The sequence below is a fragment of the Cetorhinus maximus genome, chromosome 29, assembly GCF_964194155.1.
Source record: "Cetorhinus maximus chromosome 29, sCetMax3.hap1.1, whole genome shotgun sequence".
NCBI lineage: Eukaryota > Metazoa > Chordata > Chondrichthyes > Lamniformes > Cetorhinidae > Cetorhinus > Cetorhinus maximus.
This window is the reverse complement of record NC_135907.1, coordinates 24,536,818-24,555,043: the sequence shown is the minus strand read 5'-3', so window position 1 is coordinate 24,555,043 and position 18,226 is coordinate 24,536,818. Positions and strand designations below refer to the sequence as shown.

The following is an 18,226-nucleotide window of genomic DNA, read 5'->3' as shown; positions in this document are numbered from 1 at the left end:
GAACAATGGAGAAAGGCCTGCGGTAGGGTTGAGATCAAGATTTCTTGTCCTCTCTTCCCATTCAACTTATATTCACACCACTTCTCTGCTCTCTTTTCTACCCTCAGTCCCCTGCAAAGGTTCTAGGCAGCAAGACTCACCATGGTAACAATCTCCCTCCATCCATTTCTATTTCCCAGAGTGCGCAGGGGTTGAACAGCACAAAAACACCGACCCTGCCCTCGAATGGATCCAGCAACGGGGGAAACAAGCTGCTGCAATCCAACAAGAGCTATTCTCTGTAAGTACAGACGTTTTGGCCTGACCCAGTGTCAGCCTTTAGAAATTAGTTTAACCCTGTTTCTGGCAGCCTTAGTGTTTAGGTACTATAAAATATCTCATACTTTAACATGCCCTTACTAAGTATACAAAGGACACCATATCAGTAAAAATACTTGTGGTGTCCATTGGAGAATCTGTGCTCCATTGTATTAAAGAAGACAAAGTGTGCACAGGTCTGGGTCCATAGTGGCTTTAGTTCAGTTCAGTTTGGATCAGTGGATAACACTCTTGCGGGTTAGGTTCAAGCCCTGCTCCAGGTTCTACCCGTAATCTAAACTGATGTTCCAGTGCAATGGAGGAGCTCTATGCCTTTAAAGGTGTCACCCTTTAGGTGAAAATTTAAACTGAGACCCTATCTAGTCTGGTGATTCAGTTGTCATTAAAGATCCAATAGCATTATTAAAGAAGAATGTTCTCCTGATACCCAAATAACTTTCCTCCTTCAAGCAACACAACCAAAAGTGGTCATTCATCTCTTTGCTGTTTGTGGGATCTTGTTATGTAAAGTAGTTGCTGCATTTACCTGTATAACATTAACTGCACTTCAAAGGATTTCATTGTGTGGCGTTCTTTTAGAGATGTGATGAGGCCTGAAGGATGACACCACTGACAGTGCAGGATCCCCTCAGCCGGCCTAGATTACAGGCGAATCCTGGAGTGTGGCTTGAACTCGCAACCTTTCAATTCTCTGGCGCGCTGGTTCTGAGTCCACCCCAGACTAATGATTGCAGTCTTTTCCTCTGCCAGTAATTGTCTTAAGTGAGATGAGTTTAAGCGTTTGATCCAGTTCCTGGTGGAAATGAATCCACTATCTGATCCCAGCCAGCATTTTAGATATAGCTAGGCCCATAGTACAGAGCCTGCCACTGGTCAGCATTAACTTGGCAGCTTCAATTATGATAAAAGGATATCTGAGATGGGAAAGATTCACTGATGCATTGGGAGTACGTTTTTATGTCCAGGCTGTTTGAAAGGGAGCTCCTGATTTGTTTATGGTCTACCTCAGTTGGGGAGTGTTTTGACGTTGGCACTGGGTTTATACATGGTGAGTCCCAGAGTGTCTAGAGGAATCCATGTGCTTTCCCCAGAGGGTGTGGCCATCCATGATCTTTTAACTCACCTATTGGACTGGTATGGAACGGTGCTTACAGAAAACTTGCAGCCCACCCTCCTTTGGTCAATGAAATGTGAGCAGACACCTGTAAAAGGAGAGAGAAAGGAATGAACTTGTAAAAATGTACTCATTGTTTGTGCTGTTAATCCTTCTTGAGGATAGTCAGAAGCCCTGTTGTTTTAAGAGATTGAGAGTATAAAATAGCTGTTTGATGTATAGTGCCCTCTAGAGTCATTAGTGGGACCGAATGCATTGTTTTTCTTTTGGAATGTTTGAACTCTGGTCCAAATTTGTTCTTGTGTAACCTCAGTTCAATGTCCTTTCTTCCAGCCCAAACCTGTGACCTTCCTTTTGTATGAGAGGTTTTGAAGATTACATTAGCTCTTCACTAAAAATAATTCACACTCTGATCCCAATCCAGGGGCAGGGTGGGGTGGAGTGGGGTGGGGAGGCAGTGCTGAAGGGGGTGAATTGAAAATTTCAAAACTGATATAGCTTTTTGTTCAGATAAAAGTTATGAATCCAAGGTGGTTAGATTGAGTAAAGACGGAGATCAACCACAATCTCATGTGGAGCAGGTAAGAGGGGTTGATTGGCCTCATTTTGTTCCTATGAAAGGTGATGACTAAGAGGAGACTTTGTTGAAGTAGACATGGTTGTAAGAATTTTTTGAAGAAGGCAGTTGAAGCCACGTTTATTCAGTTCCTATGGCACTGGAGCAAGGGGAGCAATAGTTCAAAACAGCGAAAGGCACATTTAGCCAGTTGCCAGGGAATTCATTGCACAAATTGGAATGAGCTAGGTAGGTAGGGTAGTGGAGTCAATAAACCTGGGACCACTTGAGGAATAAGTTGTTTTTCTGGTTTGTTTTCCAGGACGCAGGGAACAAATTCAGTTTCTGCCTATGCAGCTGCTGTGGCAGCAGGAACCACCACAATCAATACCACCAGCTCATTCCAGTCAAGACCTGCCAATGCTGTGCCCATTCCCACCAGCAAGCAGCAAAACGGAACTGCAAGTATGTAATAGTGCCTACTCTGGCTGCAGTTGTTTAATATGATAAGCATACATTTTCACTGTTTTTACCTCAACATCAGTGGTGTAAAATGGATTGGGGCTGTGCAACGAAGTGGGTTGTACACTAACCTTTTCATCTCTGGGACACAGCCTGGTCTGACAGGCTGAAAGTTTCTTTTGCCTGCTGACTAAAAGGGTCCCACATCAAATCCATTTAGAATGGTCTCAATCCATTACATACAACTAGCTCTAATTGACACAACGTTAACCACCTCACTCAGTGGTTACAAGAGGATGTCACATTGGTTCAGAGAGGGATCTTGATAGGAAGTTTGAGCCACAGTACGTTGTTGGAGCAAATCAGAGGAAGCATTACTCTATCTAACCCATGCTGCAGCTCTGTGCCTTATTTCCCTGAATAAAATGTGCCTTGGCTCAGTGGTAGCATTTTCACCTGAGTCAGGTTGTCCATATTTATTCTGACGTCACTAAAACAGATTATCTAGTCATTTATTTTGTTGTTTGTGGGAACTTGCTTTGTGCATATTGGCTGCTGCATTTCCTACATTACAACAGTGACTACCCTTCAAAAGTGCTTAATTGGCAGTAAAGCACTTGGGAACATTCTGAGATCATGAAAGACACTAAAGGAAAAGGCAAGTTCTTTCTGTATAGCATTCATCATTGTGCAGTTTTCATACTTAAGAAATTGTGAGCCCCTCTTAACAGTGAACTATTCACAGTAACTGTGGTAACTTCAACTCCTCAAACACACATCCCAAGGCTCATGCTAAACCTTCAGGAGTTGCTGCTGAACCTGTACTGCCATGTTTTGCTGTATTTTTAAAATATGTGAATGATACATTTACTGAACCTATTCCTGAATAGATGCTAAAGGCAAAATACAGTGGATGCTGGAAATCTGAAATAAAAGCACCAAATGCTGGAAATACTCAGCAGGCCAGGCAGCCTCTGTGGAGAGAGAAAAAATTCATGTTTCAGGTCTGGGATCTTCCATCAGAACCAGTTCTCCCGATAGGTCAGAGACCTGGAACATTAACTCTGCTTCTCTCTACACCAGTGTGCCTGACCTTCTAAGTATTTGCAGCACTTCCTGAATATATACAATCTGGGATGTTACAGATACTGGATCTATTTTCTGGGGGAGTTGCTTATATTGAATTGCACCTTGTTATTTCAGGTTATAGTGCAGTGGTTGCTGAGAACAGTGTGGAACATCAGAACAGCTACAGTCTTCCTTCTAGTACAAACAGCCAGCCAACTGGTACTACCCCCATACAGAATAATGTGTGAGTACCGCAGCACAAGCTTGTTCTGTAAGATCTGGCAATGGTGCTATGGAAAACAGCAGTGACACCGTGAACAGCTCTCTGCATGGACTGTTCCAGTAATCCCTTTAATACTGTACTCAACATCTTCCCCACATCATCCCTGTCCAATTATGCCAACCCTGACAAAAAAGGACTAAAGGAAATAAGCTTTATAAGTTTTGAGACCCGGAGGAGCCGACTCCCTATTGTGGGGTTCCTGGTTCAATCCTACCAAGTTGTGAAATCAAATTCAATGCATCTATTAACTTGATTTACATCTCTACATCTATTACCAGATTTAGTAATAACACAGATGATTCAGGAAAGCTACCCTTACCCCTCTTGGCCTCCATGTGACCCAGTTACACACTTAAGTGCCTGATTCTTTATGAACTTACCTTGCAAGTTGTTCAGTTGTTAGGGTGGCATAGTAAATGCAATAGTGACTGCATACCGAGAGCAAATTTACAAAAACATTTGTTGTTGTTCTTGAGACACTGCTTTTAGCTTTGCTGCTGAATTCATGGCTGTCTCTGTCGTTAAAGCAAATGAGGCATAAAACTGTCCAGGATTCACCCAGCTTAATACAATGAGAAGACCGGTTAATGTAGATTGGAGTTAATATAACATTTTTGTGTGTTGTCAAAGTCTTTTGATCTAGTTTATGAATGATTGCTCTAACTGCCTATTGTACAGGAAAGAGCCAGTCAGTGTATCTGTAGCCAGCACGACGAACATCATCCCTGTGCTTGCAGCTAGTCAAGTCAACACTCAAGCCTCCAACTTCTCTGATCTTAAACCAACACCAGCCATGATGAATGGACCCTTACCATTTGTCTCCCAGGATTTAAAGGTATGTACAGAATAGGAGAAGATGGGCCATGTGGAGAGGTTCCACAGAGGCTTGTTTCAATGAAAAGCTGTAAACTTTAAGAAGATACCTGCAGGTTACCAGAGCGCTGGCAGGGAGAGGCCTTCACTTGTTGTTTTACTTGGGTTTTGTGAGGGATAGCATTGCCATCAAATTTATTTATTGCAGCTATTGATGTGTTGATGTGGCGCCACTAGTCCTGAACTTAATCTCCTATCTTGCCCTCCACCGTCTCCCATTCACAACCTACCCCATTTCCCCCCCACCCCCATACTGACTTTACACTGATCATAAGAAATAGGAGCAGGTGTTGGCCATTCAGCCCACCAAACCTGCTCCACAATCTGATAACATTGTGGCTGATGTGATTGTGGCCTTAACTCCACTTTCCTGCCTGTCCCCCATAACCCTTAACTCCCTTGTCAATCAAAAACCTACCTTTAATTTATTCTTTCACAGGATGTGAATGTTACTGGCTAGGCCAGCATTTATTAACCATCCCTAATTGTCCTTGAAGGTGGTGGTGAGCCGCCACCTTGGACCGCTGCATTCCATGTGGTGTAGTTACATCCATAGTGCTGTTAGAAAGGGAGTTCCAGATTATTGATCAGTGACAGTGAAGGAATGATGATATAGTTCCAAGTCAGGATGATGTATGGCTTAGAGGGTAACTTGCAGATGGTAGCATTCCTGTGCCTTGTCCTTCTAGGTCATAGAGGTCACGTGCTTTGAAGGTGCTGTTGAAGGAGCTTTGGTGAGTTGCTGAGTGCATTTTTTATATAGTACACACCTGCCACTGTGTGGATGGGACACTAATCAAATGGGCTGCATTATTCTAGGTGCTGTCAAGCTTCTTGAGTGTTGTTGGAGCTGCATTCATCCAACCAAGTGGAGAGTGTTCCATCACACTCCTGACTTATGCCTTGTAGATGGTGGACAGACTTTGGGGTGTGAGGGGGTGAGTTACTCACCTCAGAATTCCCAGCCTCTGATCTGCTGTTGTAGCCACATTTTTTATATGGCTAGTCCAGTTCGGTTTTTGGTCAATGGTAACCCTCAGGATGTTGTTAGTGGGGGAGTCAGCAATGAGATGGTTGGATTCTCTCTTGGAGATGGCCATTGCCTGGCACTTGTGTTGTGCAAATGTAACTTCCCACTTATCAGCCCAAGCCTGAATGTTGTCCATGTCTTGCTGCATATCGGAGAGGACTGCTTCGTTATCTGAGGAATTGTGAATGGCACTGAACATGGTGCAATCATCTGCAAGCACCCCACTTCTGACCTTATGATAGAGGGAAGGTCATTGAGGAAGCAGCTGAAGATGATTTGGTCTAGGACACTGCCCTGAGGAACTCCTGCAGCGATGTCCCAGGACTAAGAAGATAGACCTCCAACGACCACAGTCATGTTCCTTTGCATTAGATACGAGTCCAAACAGTGGAGAGTTTCACCCTGATTCTCAGTAATTCCAGTTTGGCTGCGGCTCCTTGATGCCACTCCCAGTGAAATGCTGCCTTGATGTCAAAGGCAGTCATTCTCGCCTCACCTGAGTTCAGCTCTTTTGTCCATGTTTGGACCAAGGCTGTAATGAGGTCAGGAGCTGCTGAGCCCCCCCCCCCCCCCCCCCCCCCCCCCCCAAACCACCACCTCAACCAGCTTATATTTCACCTCATTTCTATATTTCTTCAGTTCTGAAGAAGAGTCATCCGGACTCCAAACGTTAACTGTATTCCTCACCGCAGATGCTGTCAGACTTGCTGAGTCTTTCCAGCTATTTTTATTTTTATTTTTGTTTCAGATTTCCAGCATCCGCAGTATTTTGCTTTTATCTTTTATATATTGCTGAGTCAATGCTGCTTGATAGCACTGTCAACAACACCTTGAATCACCTTGCTGATAGAGAATATACTGATGGGGTGGAAATTGGCTTTATTTTATTAGTTTAGACCTCTTTGTGTACAGCACATACTTGGGCAATTTTCCACATTTCCACATAGCGGGGTAGATGCCAGTGTTGTGGCTGTGCCGGAACAGCTCGCCTAGGGGCGCAGCTAGTTCAGGAGCACAAGTCTTCAGTACTAGTGTCGGAATGTTGTCAGGGCCCGTAGCCTTTGCCGTATCCAGTGATTTCAGCCATTACTTGATTATCATGTGGAGTGAATCGGATTGGTTGAAGACTGGCATCTGCCCCGCTGGGGACCTCGGGAGTCCAAGATGGATCATCCACTTGACACTTCTGGCTGAAGGTGGTTGCAAATGCTTGTCTTTTGCACTGATGTGCTGGGCTCCCCCTTCATTAAGGATGGGGATTTTTGTGGAGCCACCTCCTCTTGTTAGTTGTTTAATTGTTGTCCACCATTCGCAACTGGATGTGGCAGAACTGCAGAGCCTAGATCTGATCCATTGGTTGTGGGATTGCTTAGCTCTGTCTATCGCATGCTGCATATTCGATGACTCAGCTCTTTGGAAGAGAATTCCACAGATAAATGACTCTCAGAAGAAATTCCTCCTCAACTATTACTGATCCCTGTGACACCTCTGTCTAAAATGTTAAATTGTGTCCCCCTAGTTCTAGATTCCCCCATGAGAGGAAACATCCTCTCCTCTCCCCCCGCCCCCATCAGCATCTACCCTGTCAAGCCCCCTCACAATCTTGTGGTTCAATAAGATCACCTCTCATTCTTTTAAACTCCAGTGAGCATAGGTGCAATCTGCTCAACCTTTCCTCATAAGACAACCCTTTCATCCCAAGAATCAGCCTAGTGAACCTTCTCTGAACTGCTTCCAATGCAAGTATATCCCTTAAGTAGGAAGGCCAAAACTGTACACTGTCCTCCAGGTGCGGTCTCACCAATGCCCTGTACAGCTGTAGCGAGACTTCCCTACTTTTACACTCCCCCAGGCAATAAAGGCCACAATTCTGTTTGCCTTTCTAATTACGTGTTGTACCCACATGCTAGCTTTTTGTGAGTCATGTAAAAGGACACCCAGGTCTCCCTGTACTGAAGAATTCTGCAGTCTGTCTCCATTTAGATAATCTGCTTTTTTATTCTTCCTGCCCAAGTGGACAACCTCACATTTTCCCATAATTTACTCCACCTGCCAATTTTCTGCCCACTCACTTAACGTATTGTATCCCTTTACAGACTCTTTATATCCTCCTCACAACTTGCTTTTGTATCTTCAGATTTGGCTACAGTACTGTCGGCCCCTTCATCCAACTTAATATAGATAGAGCTGGGGCCTCAACTATTTACTGATCCCTGTGACACGCCACTGTTTGTCAACCTGAAAATTAACCATTTATCCTGTTTCCTATTAGTTAACCAATACATATGTTAACATATCACCATTGTCATGACTTGCTGGGGAGAGTGCGTTGCAATATCAAGCCCCATGCTCACCGAGCCACGACAAATGTGAAAAAATTTGATCAATGCTCCTAATTGTTTAATTTAGGTTAACAAAATATGAGCATCAAGTTTGTAACCTTAAGTAAATAACTGTTTATTGAACAAACTGTCGTTAACCAGTAGCAAAAGAAAGAAATATGAACTGCTAATTTCTAACTCTATAACCTAAACTCTACCCCTTCAATCCCTATACACACATACAAGACACAAAAACATGGATTTTTAAGGGTGGGATAAAACAGTTCAATTGCACCAATTCCAGAGTACCAGATTCGATGGGTTGATTTTGATCAATGTCTTCCAAGTTCCTTTTGGTTCTTTGACACAAGGTGGTCTTCCAGCACTTTCAGTCTTAGTTCACTGGTTGCTCTCAAAACCCTGGTTAGGAACCAATTAAAACATTGCTGCCCCGCGGTTCCCCATTAGACAAGACTCCTCCTCGGCACCATCCTGTCTTTCGTGGCACACTGTTCCAGTACAGCAACATTGTATATATTCCTCACACTGTTCCAGCAGACATGTCTTTCAAACTGCAGCCATTGTAATTTTAGTCCACAGTACAACAGAAATAAAAAGATGTGTTCTTTACCATCAACACTGAGCTCTTATGTAGAAACCTTTTATGTGGCATCTTATTTGAATTCCTTTTGGAAATGCAAAGACATTACCTTCCCCTTTATCCACCCTGCTTGTTACATCCTCAAAGTGCAATTTGTCAAACGTAATTTCCTTTTCACAAAACCATGTTGACTCTGCCTGATTGTATTATGATTTCCTGAACACTTCCTTAATAACAGATTCTAGTATTAACCCAATGAGAGATGTTAACGAACTGGCCTGCAGCTTCCTGCTTTCTGCCTCCGTCCTTTCTTGCGTAATGGTGTTACATTTGCTGTTTTCCAATCCAGTGGGCTTTCCTAGAACCTGGAGAATATATCATCTATATCCTGGTGTAGCACTGTTGTATGTAACACTCTTGTCTTAAAGGTGTAATTGGTTTTGGAAATCAAGAAAGTTTGCACATTGGGAGGGTTGGAGTGGGTCAAGTGCAGTGCAGTGAGCTGTCTCCATTTTAGGAGTTATTCTCCTAAATGTCATTTCCGAGAGGGACTGATCTGGATTCAGGATTACATTCGTATCCTGGGGCTTGAGTTTGAGACTGCTTGCTACATGATCCACTTGGAACTTGGAACGAACATTTGAAAGGCTTGGTGTATGCCTTCTCTGGGCAAGATTTGAACTTGGGGCTCCGATGAAAAGTCATCGTTACCATAGATCACAGAACGCTACCGAAGAGGGACACTCATTCGGGTTTGATTTAATGAATAAAGTTCTGGACCTGGTTTCCCAACATCTTTCAGTAAAGGTTAGAGCACTAAAAACATGTGAAAAGATAGGATATGTCAGAGTTGATGTTTTGGAGCTGAGGTGGCATGGTGGTTTTGTATGTGCTTGGCTTAATTCCGTGACACATTCACAGCAACCTGGCCCTGGATCAGAAGAAAATACACAAAATGGATTTGCTGCTTGTGCCTGCCATCTACAGGCCAGCAAAGGTGTGCTTGTTGCTGGTAAGGAGAGTTGTTTATATTTGGTCAGACATCTGGCCTGCTACCGAGGCCTTGCTGCAAGGAGGAAAATGCCTGAAACACAGATGTTTTGTTTGAAAGTGAAGTTTGTCTTGGGCTGGTCAGGGTGCAACTGCAAATGTAACCTTTCCAGTTAAAAATCAATCTGCATCAGATATTGTAACATGTTATGCATCTTGTACTATCTGTGGTTCCAACAAGTACAAGAAGAAAAATTAAATGTCTCTAGTCTATTACAAGGGAGTACTTCGGTGCTTAAAGATTGTGCTTGGATGCGAATTAACTGATGGGAAACGGGATGATGATTCAATACCATTTGTTATGGAAATAATGGTCTTTTTCTTTGAGAAAAATTGTTATATTTTAATGCAGCTGAGCTGCATCCTTTGGCTTACTACATTCCCTTCCCCATCTCCTCCACACCTTTTCACCTTCTGGCCCCAGCGCTCTACCCCAGGCCTCCCACATTATATCTTATACATGTTCCACCTGCACCAACTCCCACTCATCTTCTGCCCTTACTGATGTACCACTGGCTTCCAGCCCCCATTGCATTGATTTCAAAATGTTTCTCTTCGTTTACACCCCTTCTTGCCCTTCAATTAAAATCTCTCCCAGCTCACACCTTTGCATATCAAGCATAAGCCTATTGTGTGACACCCCTCCCAATCTCACCATGCCCTGAATTTAGTGCCAACAGATTTTCAAAAATCTTTTCAAGTGCCCCAGATCCAGAGGTAAAAGTGATTTGCTTGAAATTCCCCTGGTCGGAGTATTCTCAATGTCTAAAACATAGGAACTAGGAGCAGGAGTAGGTCATTCGGCTCTTCGAGCCTGCTCCGCCATTCAATATGACCATGGCCGAACCTCTATCTCAACGCCGTACTCCCGCGCTCTCCCCATACCCCTTGTTGCCTTTAGAGTCCAGAAATCTATCTAGTTCCTTCTTAAATAAATTCAGTGGCTTGGCCTCCACAACCCTCTGTGGTAGGGAATTCCATAGGTTCACCACCCTCTGAGTGAAGAAGTTTCTCCTGATCTCAGTCATAAATGTCCTACCCCATATCTTGAGACTGTGACCCCTTATTCTAGACCTCTCCAGCCAGAGGAAACATCCTCCCTGTATCCAGTCTGTTCGTCCCTGTCAGAGGTTTATACGTTTCAATGAGATCCTCCCCTCATTCTTCTAAACTCCAGTGAATACAGGCCTAGTCAACCTAATTTCTCCTCATACGACAATCCTGCCATCCCAGGAATCAGTCTGGTGAACCTTTGCTGCACCTCCTCTTTTGCAAGTGTATACTTTCTGAGGTAAGGAGACCAAAAACTGCACACAATACTGCAGGTGTGGTCTCACCAAGACCCTGTACAGCTGCAGTAAGACATCCTTGCTCCTGTACTCAACTCCCCTTGCAATGAAGGCCAACATACCAATTGCTGCCTTAACTGTTTGCTGCACCTGCATTTTTGCTTTGTGTTTGGTATACAAGGACACCCAGGTCCTTTTATACGTCAACATTTCCCAATCTATCACTATTTAAATAATACTCCGCCATTCTGTTTTTTCTAACTTCACACTTATCCACGTTATACTGCACCTGCCATGTATTTGCCCACTCACTCAACCTGTCTAAATCGCCTTGAAGCCTCTTAACACCCTCCTCACCACTCTCATTACCACCAAATTTCATGTCATCAGCAAACTTGGAAATATTACATTTGGTTCCCTCATCCAAATCATTGATACATATTGTGAATGGCTGGGGCCCAGGCACTGATCCCTGCAGTACCCCACTAGTCACCGCCTGCCATTCTGAAATCCAGTTTATTTCTACTGTTTCCTGTCTGCTAACCAGTTCTCAATCCACGTCAATATATTACCCCAATCCCATGTGCTTCAATTTTACACACTAACCTCTTATGTGGGACTTTATCAAGAGTTTCCTGAAAATCCAAATACACCACATCCACTAATTCTCCCTTATCTATTCTGCTAGTTACGTCCTCAAAAACGTCCAGTAGGTTTGTAAAACATGATTTCCCTTTCGTAAATCCATGTTGACTTTATCTAATCTGTGTGTCCTGTTATCACATCCTTTGTAATAGACTTTTAGCATTTTCCCTACTACTGATGTTAGGCTAACCAATCTGTTGTAATTTGCTGTTTTCTCCCTCTTTTTAAATAGTGGGGTTACATTTGCCACCCTCCAATCTGCCGGGATTGTTCCAGAATCTACAGAAGTTTGGAAGCTGACGACCGACGTCTCTACTATTTCCATGGCCACCTCCAGTTAGTACCCTGGGATGTAGATTATCGGGCCCTGGCTTTCAATTCCATTAATTTCTCCACTATTGGTTTACTAATACTAATTTCCTTAATTTCGCCTCCTCACTAGACCCTTGGTTCCCTAGCATTTCTGCTAACCTTGCCACCTTATCCAGTGAGGCTCACTATAGCACACTACTTTCAACTTTTAAAATTTTCACAAGATACTTAAGTATGACGTAGTATAAAGGTGGAGATTGAAAATAGTAAACCTCACTGCCCCCAGCCCACCAATCCACCTCGTAAATATACTTGAACGTCAACTGTGTTTACTCAATTTAGAAATTCCCATAAATTAGTATTTAAAATCATTGTTTAATTATTTATTTCATGAATAAAATATTTGAATTAATTATGACCAATTAAATTTTTCATCTACATTGTGATTTGAAAAATTGTAAATTTAGAATATGTATAATTTGAGATGTTGTGATGAGGCAAGAGAAATGAGCATATGCAGCTGACTTTCACTGCTGAGCACTTGTATGGTTTCCAAATCCGAGAGACTCTGGCAATTCACACTTCTTGGCTTGATTTGCAGCTCTATATGAATGAAATTTGTTTGGATCAAAATTGTTTGGATCAAACATGGACAAAAATGCTGAATTCCAGAGCTAAATTGAGAGTGACTGCCCTTGACATCAAGGCAGCATTTGAGAAGAGTATGGCATCGAGGAGCCCAAGCAAAATGGAAATCAATGGAGTTGGGGAGAACTCTCCGCTGGTTGGAGTCGTACCTAGCACAAAGGAAGATGGTTGTGTTTGTTGGAGACCAGTAACCCCAGGATATTGCTGCAGGAGTTCCTCAGGGCCAGCATCTTCAGCTGCTTCCCGAATGATCTTCCCTCCCTCCAGGTCTGAAGTGGGATGTCTGCTGCTGATTGCACCTTTCTCAACCCCTCCGATATGGAAGCAGGCTGCACCCACAAGCAGAATGACCTGGACAACATTCGGGCTTCGGTTGATGGATGGCAGGTAACATTTGTGATGCACAAGTGCCAGGCAATGACCCACCTCCAACAACAGTGTGTCTAACCATTTACCCTTGACGTTCAATGGCATTATCATCACTGAATTTCCCACTATCAACATCCTGGGAGTTACTATTGGCCAGAAACTGAACTGGACCAGCCGTATAAATACTGTGGCTACAAGAACAGGTCAGAGGCTGGGAATTCCTGCGGTGAGTAATTCAGCCCCTCACATCCCAAAGCCTGTCCTCCATCTACAAGTCAGGAGTGTGGTGGAATACTCTCCAGTTGCCCGTGTTGAGTGCAGCTCCAGCAACACTCGAAGCTATGCAGGGGTACGGGGAAAAGACAGGGCATTGGCACAGTCATAATGTTCATTTGGAGAGTCGGTGCAGAAATAATGGGTCGAATGGCCACCTGTGCCATTAAATTTCTGATTCTATGAAGCTTAACACCACCCAAGACACATTAGCCTGCTTGACCAGCACCACATCCACCACCTTAAACATTCACTTCCTCCACCACTGGTGCACAGTAGAAGCAGTGTGTACCATCTATAAGATGCACTGCGGCAACTCCAAGTTTCCTTCAACAGCTCTTTCCAAACCCGTGACCTCTACCATCTAGAAGGACATGGGTACGTCACTACCTGCAAGTTTTCTTCCAAGCCACACACCATCCTGACTTGGAACTATATATCTGCTTCATTGTTACTGGGTTAAAATCATGTAGCTCCCTTCCTAACAACACTCTGCATGTACCTATAACTATAGAATGGTTACAGTGTAGGAGGAGGCTATTTGGCCATTGTGTCTGTGCTGGCCCTCTGAAGGAACAATTCACCCAGTGCCACTCCCTTCTGCTTTTTTTTCTGTAGCCCTGCAATTTTTTTCCCTTTCAGATAATGATCCAGTTCCCTTTTGAAAGCCTCAGTCGACCCTGATACCACCCTACATTCAGGAAGTGCATTAACCACTTGCTGTGTGAAAAAAATTTTCTCATGTTGTCATTGCTTCTTCTGCCAGTACCTTCAATCTGTGCCCTCTTGTTCTTGATCCTTCTACCAATGGGAACCATTTCTCTCTATCTACTCCGTCCAGATCCCTCGCGATTTTGAATAAAAACAGAAAATGCTGGAAAAACTCAGGTCTGGCAGCATCCGTGGAGAGAGAAACAGAGTTAACGTTTCAAGTTCAATATGACTTCTTTGGAACTGAAGAGAGGTAGAAATGTGATGGGTTGATTTTACACATCTCGATTAAATCTCAGCCTTCTCTTGTCCAAGGAGAACAGTCCCAACTTCTACAATCTTTCAATGTAACTGAAGTTCCTCATCCTGGAACCATTGTCATGAATACCATGTGGACTGCAGTGGTTCAAGAAGGTGTCTCGCCACCACCTTCTCGAGAGCAGTTAGGGATAAGCAATAAATACTCACCATGCCAATGATACTCACATTCCATGAATGAATTTTTTAAAAAATTGGCCGTGACTGTAACTGATACACAGGATGCTCTGATCTGTTTACTGCATGTCATTAATAAAACCTTTAAAAGCGCTGGAAATAAGCCCAACAAGTATCCCTCGGAAGCTGGCTGGCTAGCCTGGCACTGAATATTTGAATGCTGAGAATCTTGGATCGATTCACAACATTGACAGATGTATCAAGAGAGGAATTTGATCTGTGTACACAAGTACTTGTCTACGTATTTGAGAACAGCCATCAGGAAGAATTTCGTCATAATTCTGATAAGTAGCACTAGAATACCTGTAATTTTCAGTGTCCGTATGATTGTGCTGAAATGCCAAAAAAAGCCAAATGTTTTATAAGTGATATCACTAAAAAAAATCACTGTTCAGTAATTATTTAATGGTATACTGGCTAATGAGTGTAAATAAATATTTAGATTAATTAAATTTCTGGCTATATAATAATAAACGCAGGGTTTCTGCATAAATTTATCCATTTTTCTGTAAACAATGGTCCCTGAAACAGCCAGGCAATTGTTATGGTTGCTTTACTTAGTGGTGCAGCATCAAAGAACATCGCTCAAATTCAACATCAGAAACTCCTGGTTTAAAGTTTCTTTTCATACCAACCCATACAATGAGCATCATTTCCATCTTTGCATGTTGGATTCTTTCTTCTTCCATCAACCTCACTAGAAGAGATAAGTTTCAGAGTTTTTGTTTCTGAGCTCCCAAAGTTGGTTTTCTTTGCTGACCACAAATCTGTTCGAAGCATCGATCAGGGCTGCAGCACCATGTGTCTTGGTGTATAACCCTCTAGCTGAGGGCCTTCTCAAGCTGGGTGGAGTTACCATTCTTGTTATCACAGCCGAGCTTTTAAACAAGGTAGTTTTACAGGTTCCCTTTGCTGTTTTTGAGAGGGTTGTAAATAAAAAAACCTGGCAGCGGTTTTTGTTTGAAAGGGTAAGGACTGTTGATTAGAATGTTATGGTGTGTTAGGTCACAATCTGTGCCTCTACGAGGGTTGCAATTTGAAGGTAAACTCCAGTTCATGACCAACTCGCAACTAATTCAGAGTGGGTGTTCTCCCAATAACCAGCAGCAAGCTTGCTGCACCAAAGGTTTACTCTTCCAAATGGTTTGCTTCATGTTTTTTTTGTGAGAAAACTTGTACATCTGTTTTATTTGAATATATATATTTTAGCTTCGCCCCCCCTCTCTTTCCACCCTGCAACTCCCTGCCCCATTCAGTTTTCTTCATTCTCGTTCTGAACTTGCTCACTTCATTCTCTGCCCTCCTCTCCTGTGTGTGTTCCTGGGTGCTCCTCTGCAAAGTGCTACATGAGCTGGGGCTACCAAATTTCAGTAACATATTTGGCTGTGACAGTGTTACTTTATTAGGCATGCATTTAAAGACTTTTAGCACCAGCACTTAGCTTGACTGAGTTGGTAATATTTTCATGAGTGAGAAAGTTGTAAGTTAAGGATCCACTGAAGAACTTGAGTGCCAACTCTAGGCTGACATTCCCAATGCAGTACTGAGAGGATTCTGCATTGTCGGAGGTGGTGTCTTTTAAATAGTCATTTAGGTGTTAAAGATCCCATGACGCTATTTGAAGTGCATAATTCCTTCCTCAGCTAATGTCACAAAGATCAGATTGATTTATTTTAATTGCTGTAGGTGGGATGATGCTGTATGCAGAAAATCATTTCAAAGTCACATAACAATTCATTGTATGTGAGGCACTTTGAAATGTTTGAGACCTTTTAAATTTTTGCATTTCATTCGTTTCAACATTATTTATTTCTGTGCATACAGCAGGCTCCAGAGACACTCAGCTCCTTAAAAAGCATGGCGGAACGAGCAGCTGTGAGTGCAGGATTGGAAGAACAGGTTCAGTCTTTGCATTTGAATGAGAGAGGTGAGTAGCTGCCTATTAGCAGTTCTCTGAAGGGGGCAGCAAAATCTCCACTGTCATTCTTGTCTCGCACCATAATCTGGTTGTCAAAGGTTTTCATCTCAAGCTAAACAATCAAGAATTTAGTTCCCATGGTGTTAGGTGGCCAAGGGTGGGGGGAGTTAGTTGGCTGTGGCCAGGGGTGGGGGTGGGGGGAGTTAGTTGGCTGTGGCCAGGGGTGGGGGTGGGGGGAGTTAGTTGGCTGTGGCCAGGGGTGGGGGTGGGGGGAGTTAGTTGGCTGTGGCCAGGGGTGGGGGTGGGGGGAGTTAGTTGGCTGTGGCCAGGGGTGGGGGTGGGGGGAGTTAGTTGGCTGTGGCCAGGGGTGGGGGTGGGGGGAGTTAGTTGGCTGTGGCCAGGGGTGGGGGTGGGGGGAGTTAGTTGGCTGTGGCCAGGGGTGGGGGTGGGGGGAGTGGAGTTAGTTGGCTGTGGCCAGGGGGTGGGGGGGGAAAAGAACGTATAGTGCCTGTGCAAAGCATCCACTCACCAAAGGCAAAGATACTGTCTGTATGTTAGACAGGAGCTGTTTGGGGTAACACCTGCCTGTAATCCACATCAAAGCAAAGGTACCAGAGGATCCAATATAACCTAGCATGGTCTAAATGAGGGGAAGAAACAGCTGAGAAATTCCTGGGCAGCCCTGCCATATTGGTTACCCTTGCATGCAACCCATCGATTCCACCATCCTTCTGATATTGCAAGTTCAACTCGTTCTGTTTCTCTATCTTTTGCATCTCTAGATTTTAAAGAGTGAATATTTATTTTTAACTGTCGGCTGAACTGTGTACCCAGGCAGCCTGCATCGTTTTGAGCCTATAGGATTGCAGGAAACTGAGATTAAGAAGATGGAACTGTTGTGGGCAAGAAAACAGTGGAGTGACTGGTTTTGAGGGATCACCTGCTCTTGTTCGTACGTCTCCTACAATCTGTTTCTAATTGGAACATCTGCAAAAATACATTTTGGCAAATATTAAAACGTTTGTAGATAATGCCTGGTACCCCAAAATTGACAATAGTTTGAACAATGTGGTGGAAAATCTAGTCAAGGTAGCTGTATAAATTGTGTAATAGGCAAGTCACGATGGTTTCCTAGCCTCTGTGCCATTATCTGAGGCACAGCCAGAGGGTTGACCCTTCACAGGGTGGCAGGCTGAGATCCAAGGCACATTTGCACCTTCCTTGCAGCCATTTCAAAAGTCCGGTTAGAAACTGGGAGCCTCTAAGATGGGGAGCAGCTTGTGTAGTGTAAGAAAAAAATATTCTTTGTACTAACTGCTTGGATATCACTGAATAGATTTGATACGTTTTCTAAGTTGTTATGGTTGTGAATGTATGTTGGTAAAGATACCAGTTGGTTTATGTGGGTATGATATGGCTTCTGTCTTTCAATTATCAGTTGTATGAGCTGTTTGAGTGTATACCTGATACCTCATGACCAGACTGACTCCTGGCCAACGGTGCATCCATTGTTAGTCATCCTAGGGGAAGGGTGAAGATACTATGTAGGCTTTGGTTAAATTCTGTTCTATTCAAAATCTGTGTTAAAAGTGGTGGGGTTTTTTCCCCCAGATCTCTTCAGCACCCCATCGTCACAGAGCAACTCAATGACGTCTAACGTTCCACAAACAACAGAAGTTCACCTTCAGCCTATGCTGGGTGTTTGCCCACTGAGCCCAGTACATCTTTCTAAGGACCAAGAATACCAGCTGCACATGGTGGAATCGGCCTGGCTTCATATGCCTCACCCGTCAGACTCTGAGAGGATACGGTCAGTAGCAGCTTACGCTGGGAATAAGCAATAAGATGCGTTTGTCAGCCGGGCATCAGTCCTTATGATGGGTTTGAGTT

At 43.6% G+C, this 18,226-nt stretch overlaps 1 protein-coding gene across 4 annotated transcripts in view; it reads left to right on the top strand.

Annotated features, from left to right (window-relative positions):
• The window catches only part of LOC144669456 (CCR4-NOT transcription complex subunit 3-like), an 86,983-nt gene that overhangs the window by 55,926 nt on the left and 12,831 nt on the right, over window positions 1-18,226 (top strand). For 3 of the 4 annotated variants that reach the window (XM_078531904.1, XM_078531901.1, XM_078531902.1), the window contains 6 exons: window positions 108-280; window positions 2,311-2,453; window positions 3,654-3,762; window positions 4,480-4,636; window positions 16,243-16,345; window positions 17,948-18,146. In XM_078531904.1, the coding sequence (XP_078388030.1) occupies window positions 108-280; window positions 2,311-2,453; window positions 3,654-3,762; window positions 4,480-4,636; window positions 16,243-16,345; window positions 17,948-18,146 (884 nt within the window). The remainder of the gene's footprint in view (window positions 1-107; window positions 281-2,310; window positions 2,454-3,653; window positions 3,763-4,479; window positions 4,637-16,242; window positions 16,346-17,947; window positions 18,147-18,226) is intronic. The other variant, XM_078531903.1, reaches the window with a different exon arrangement.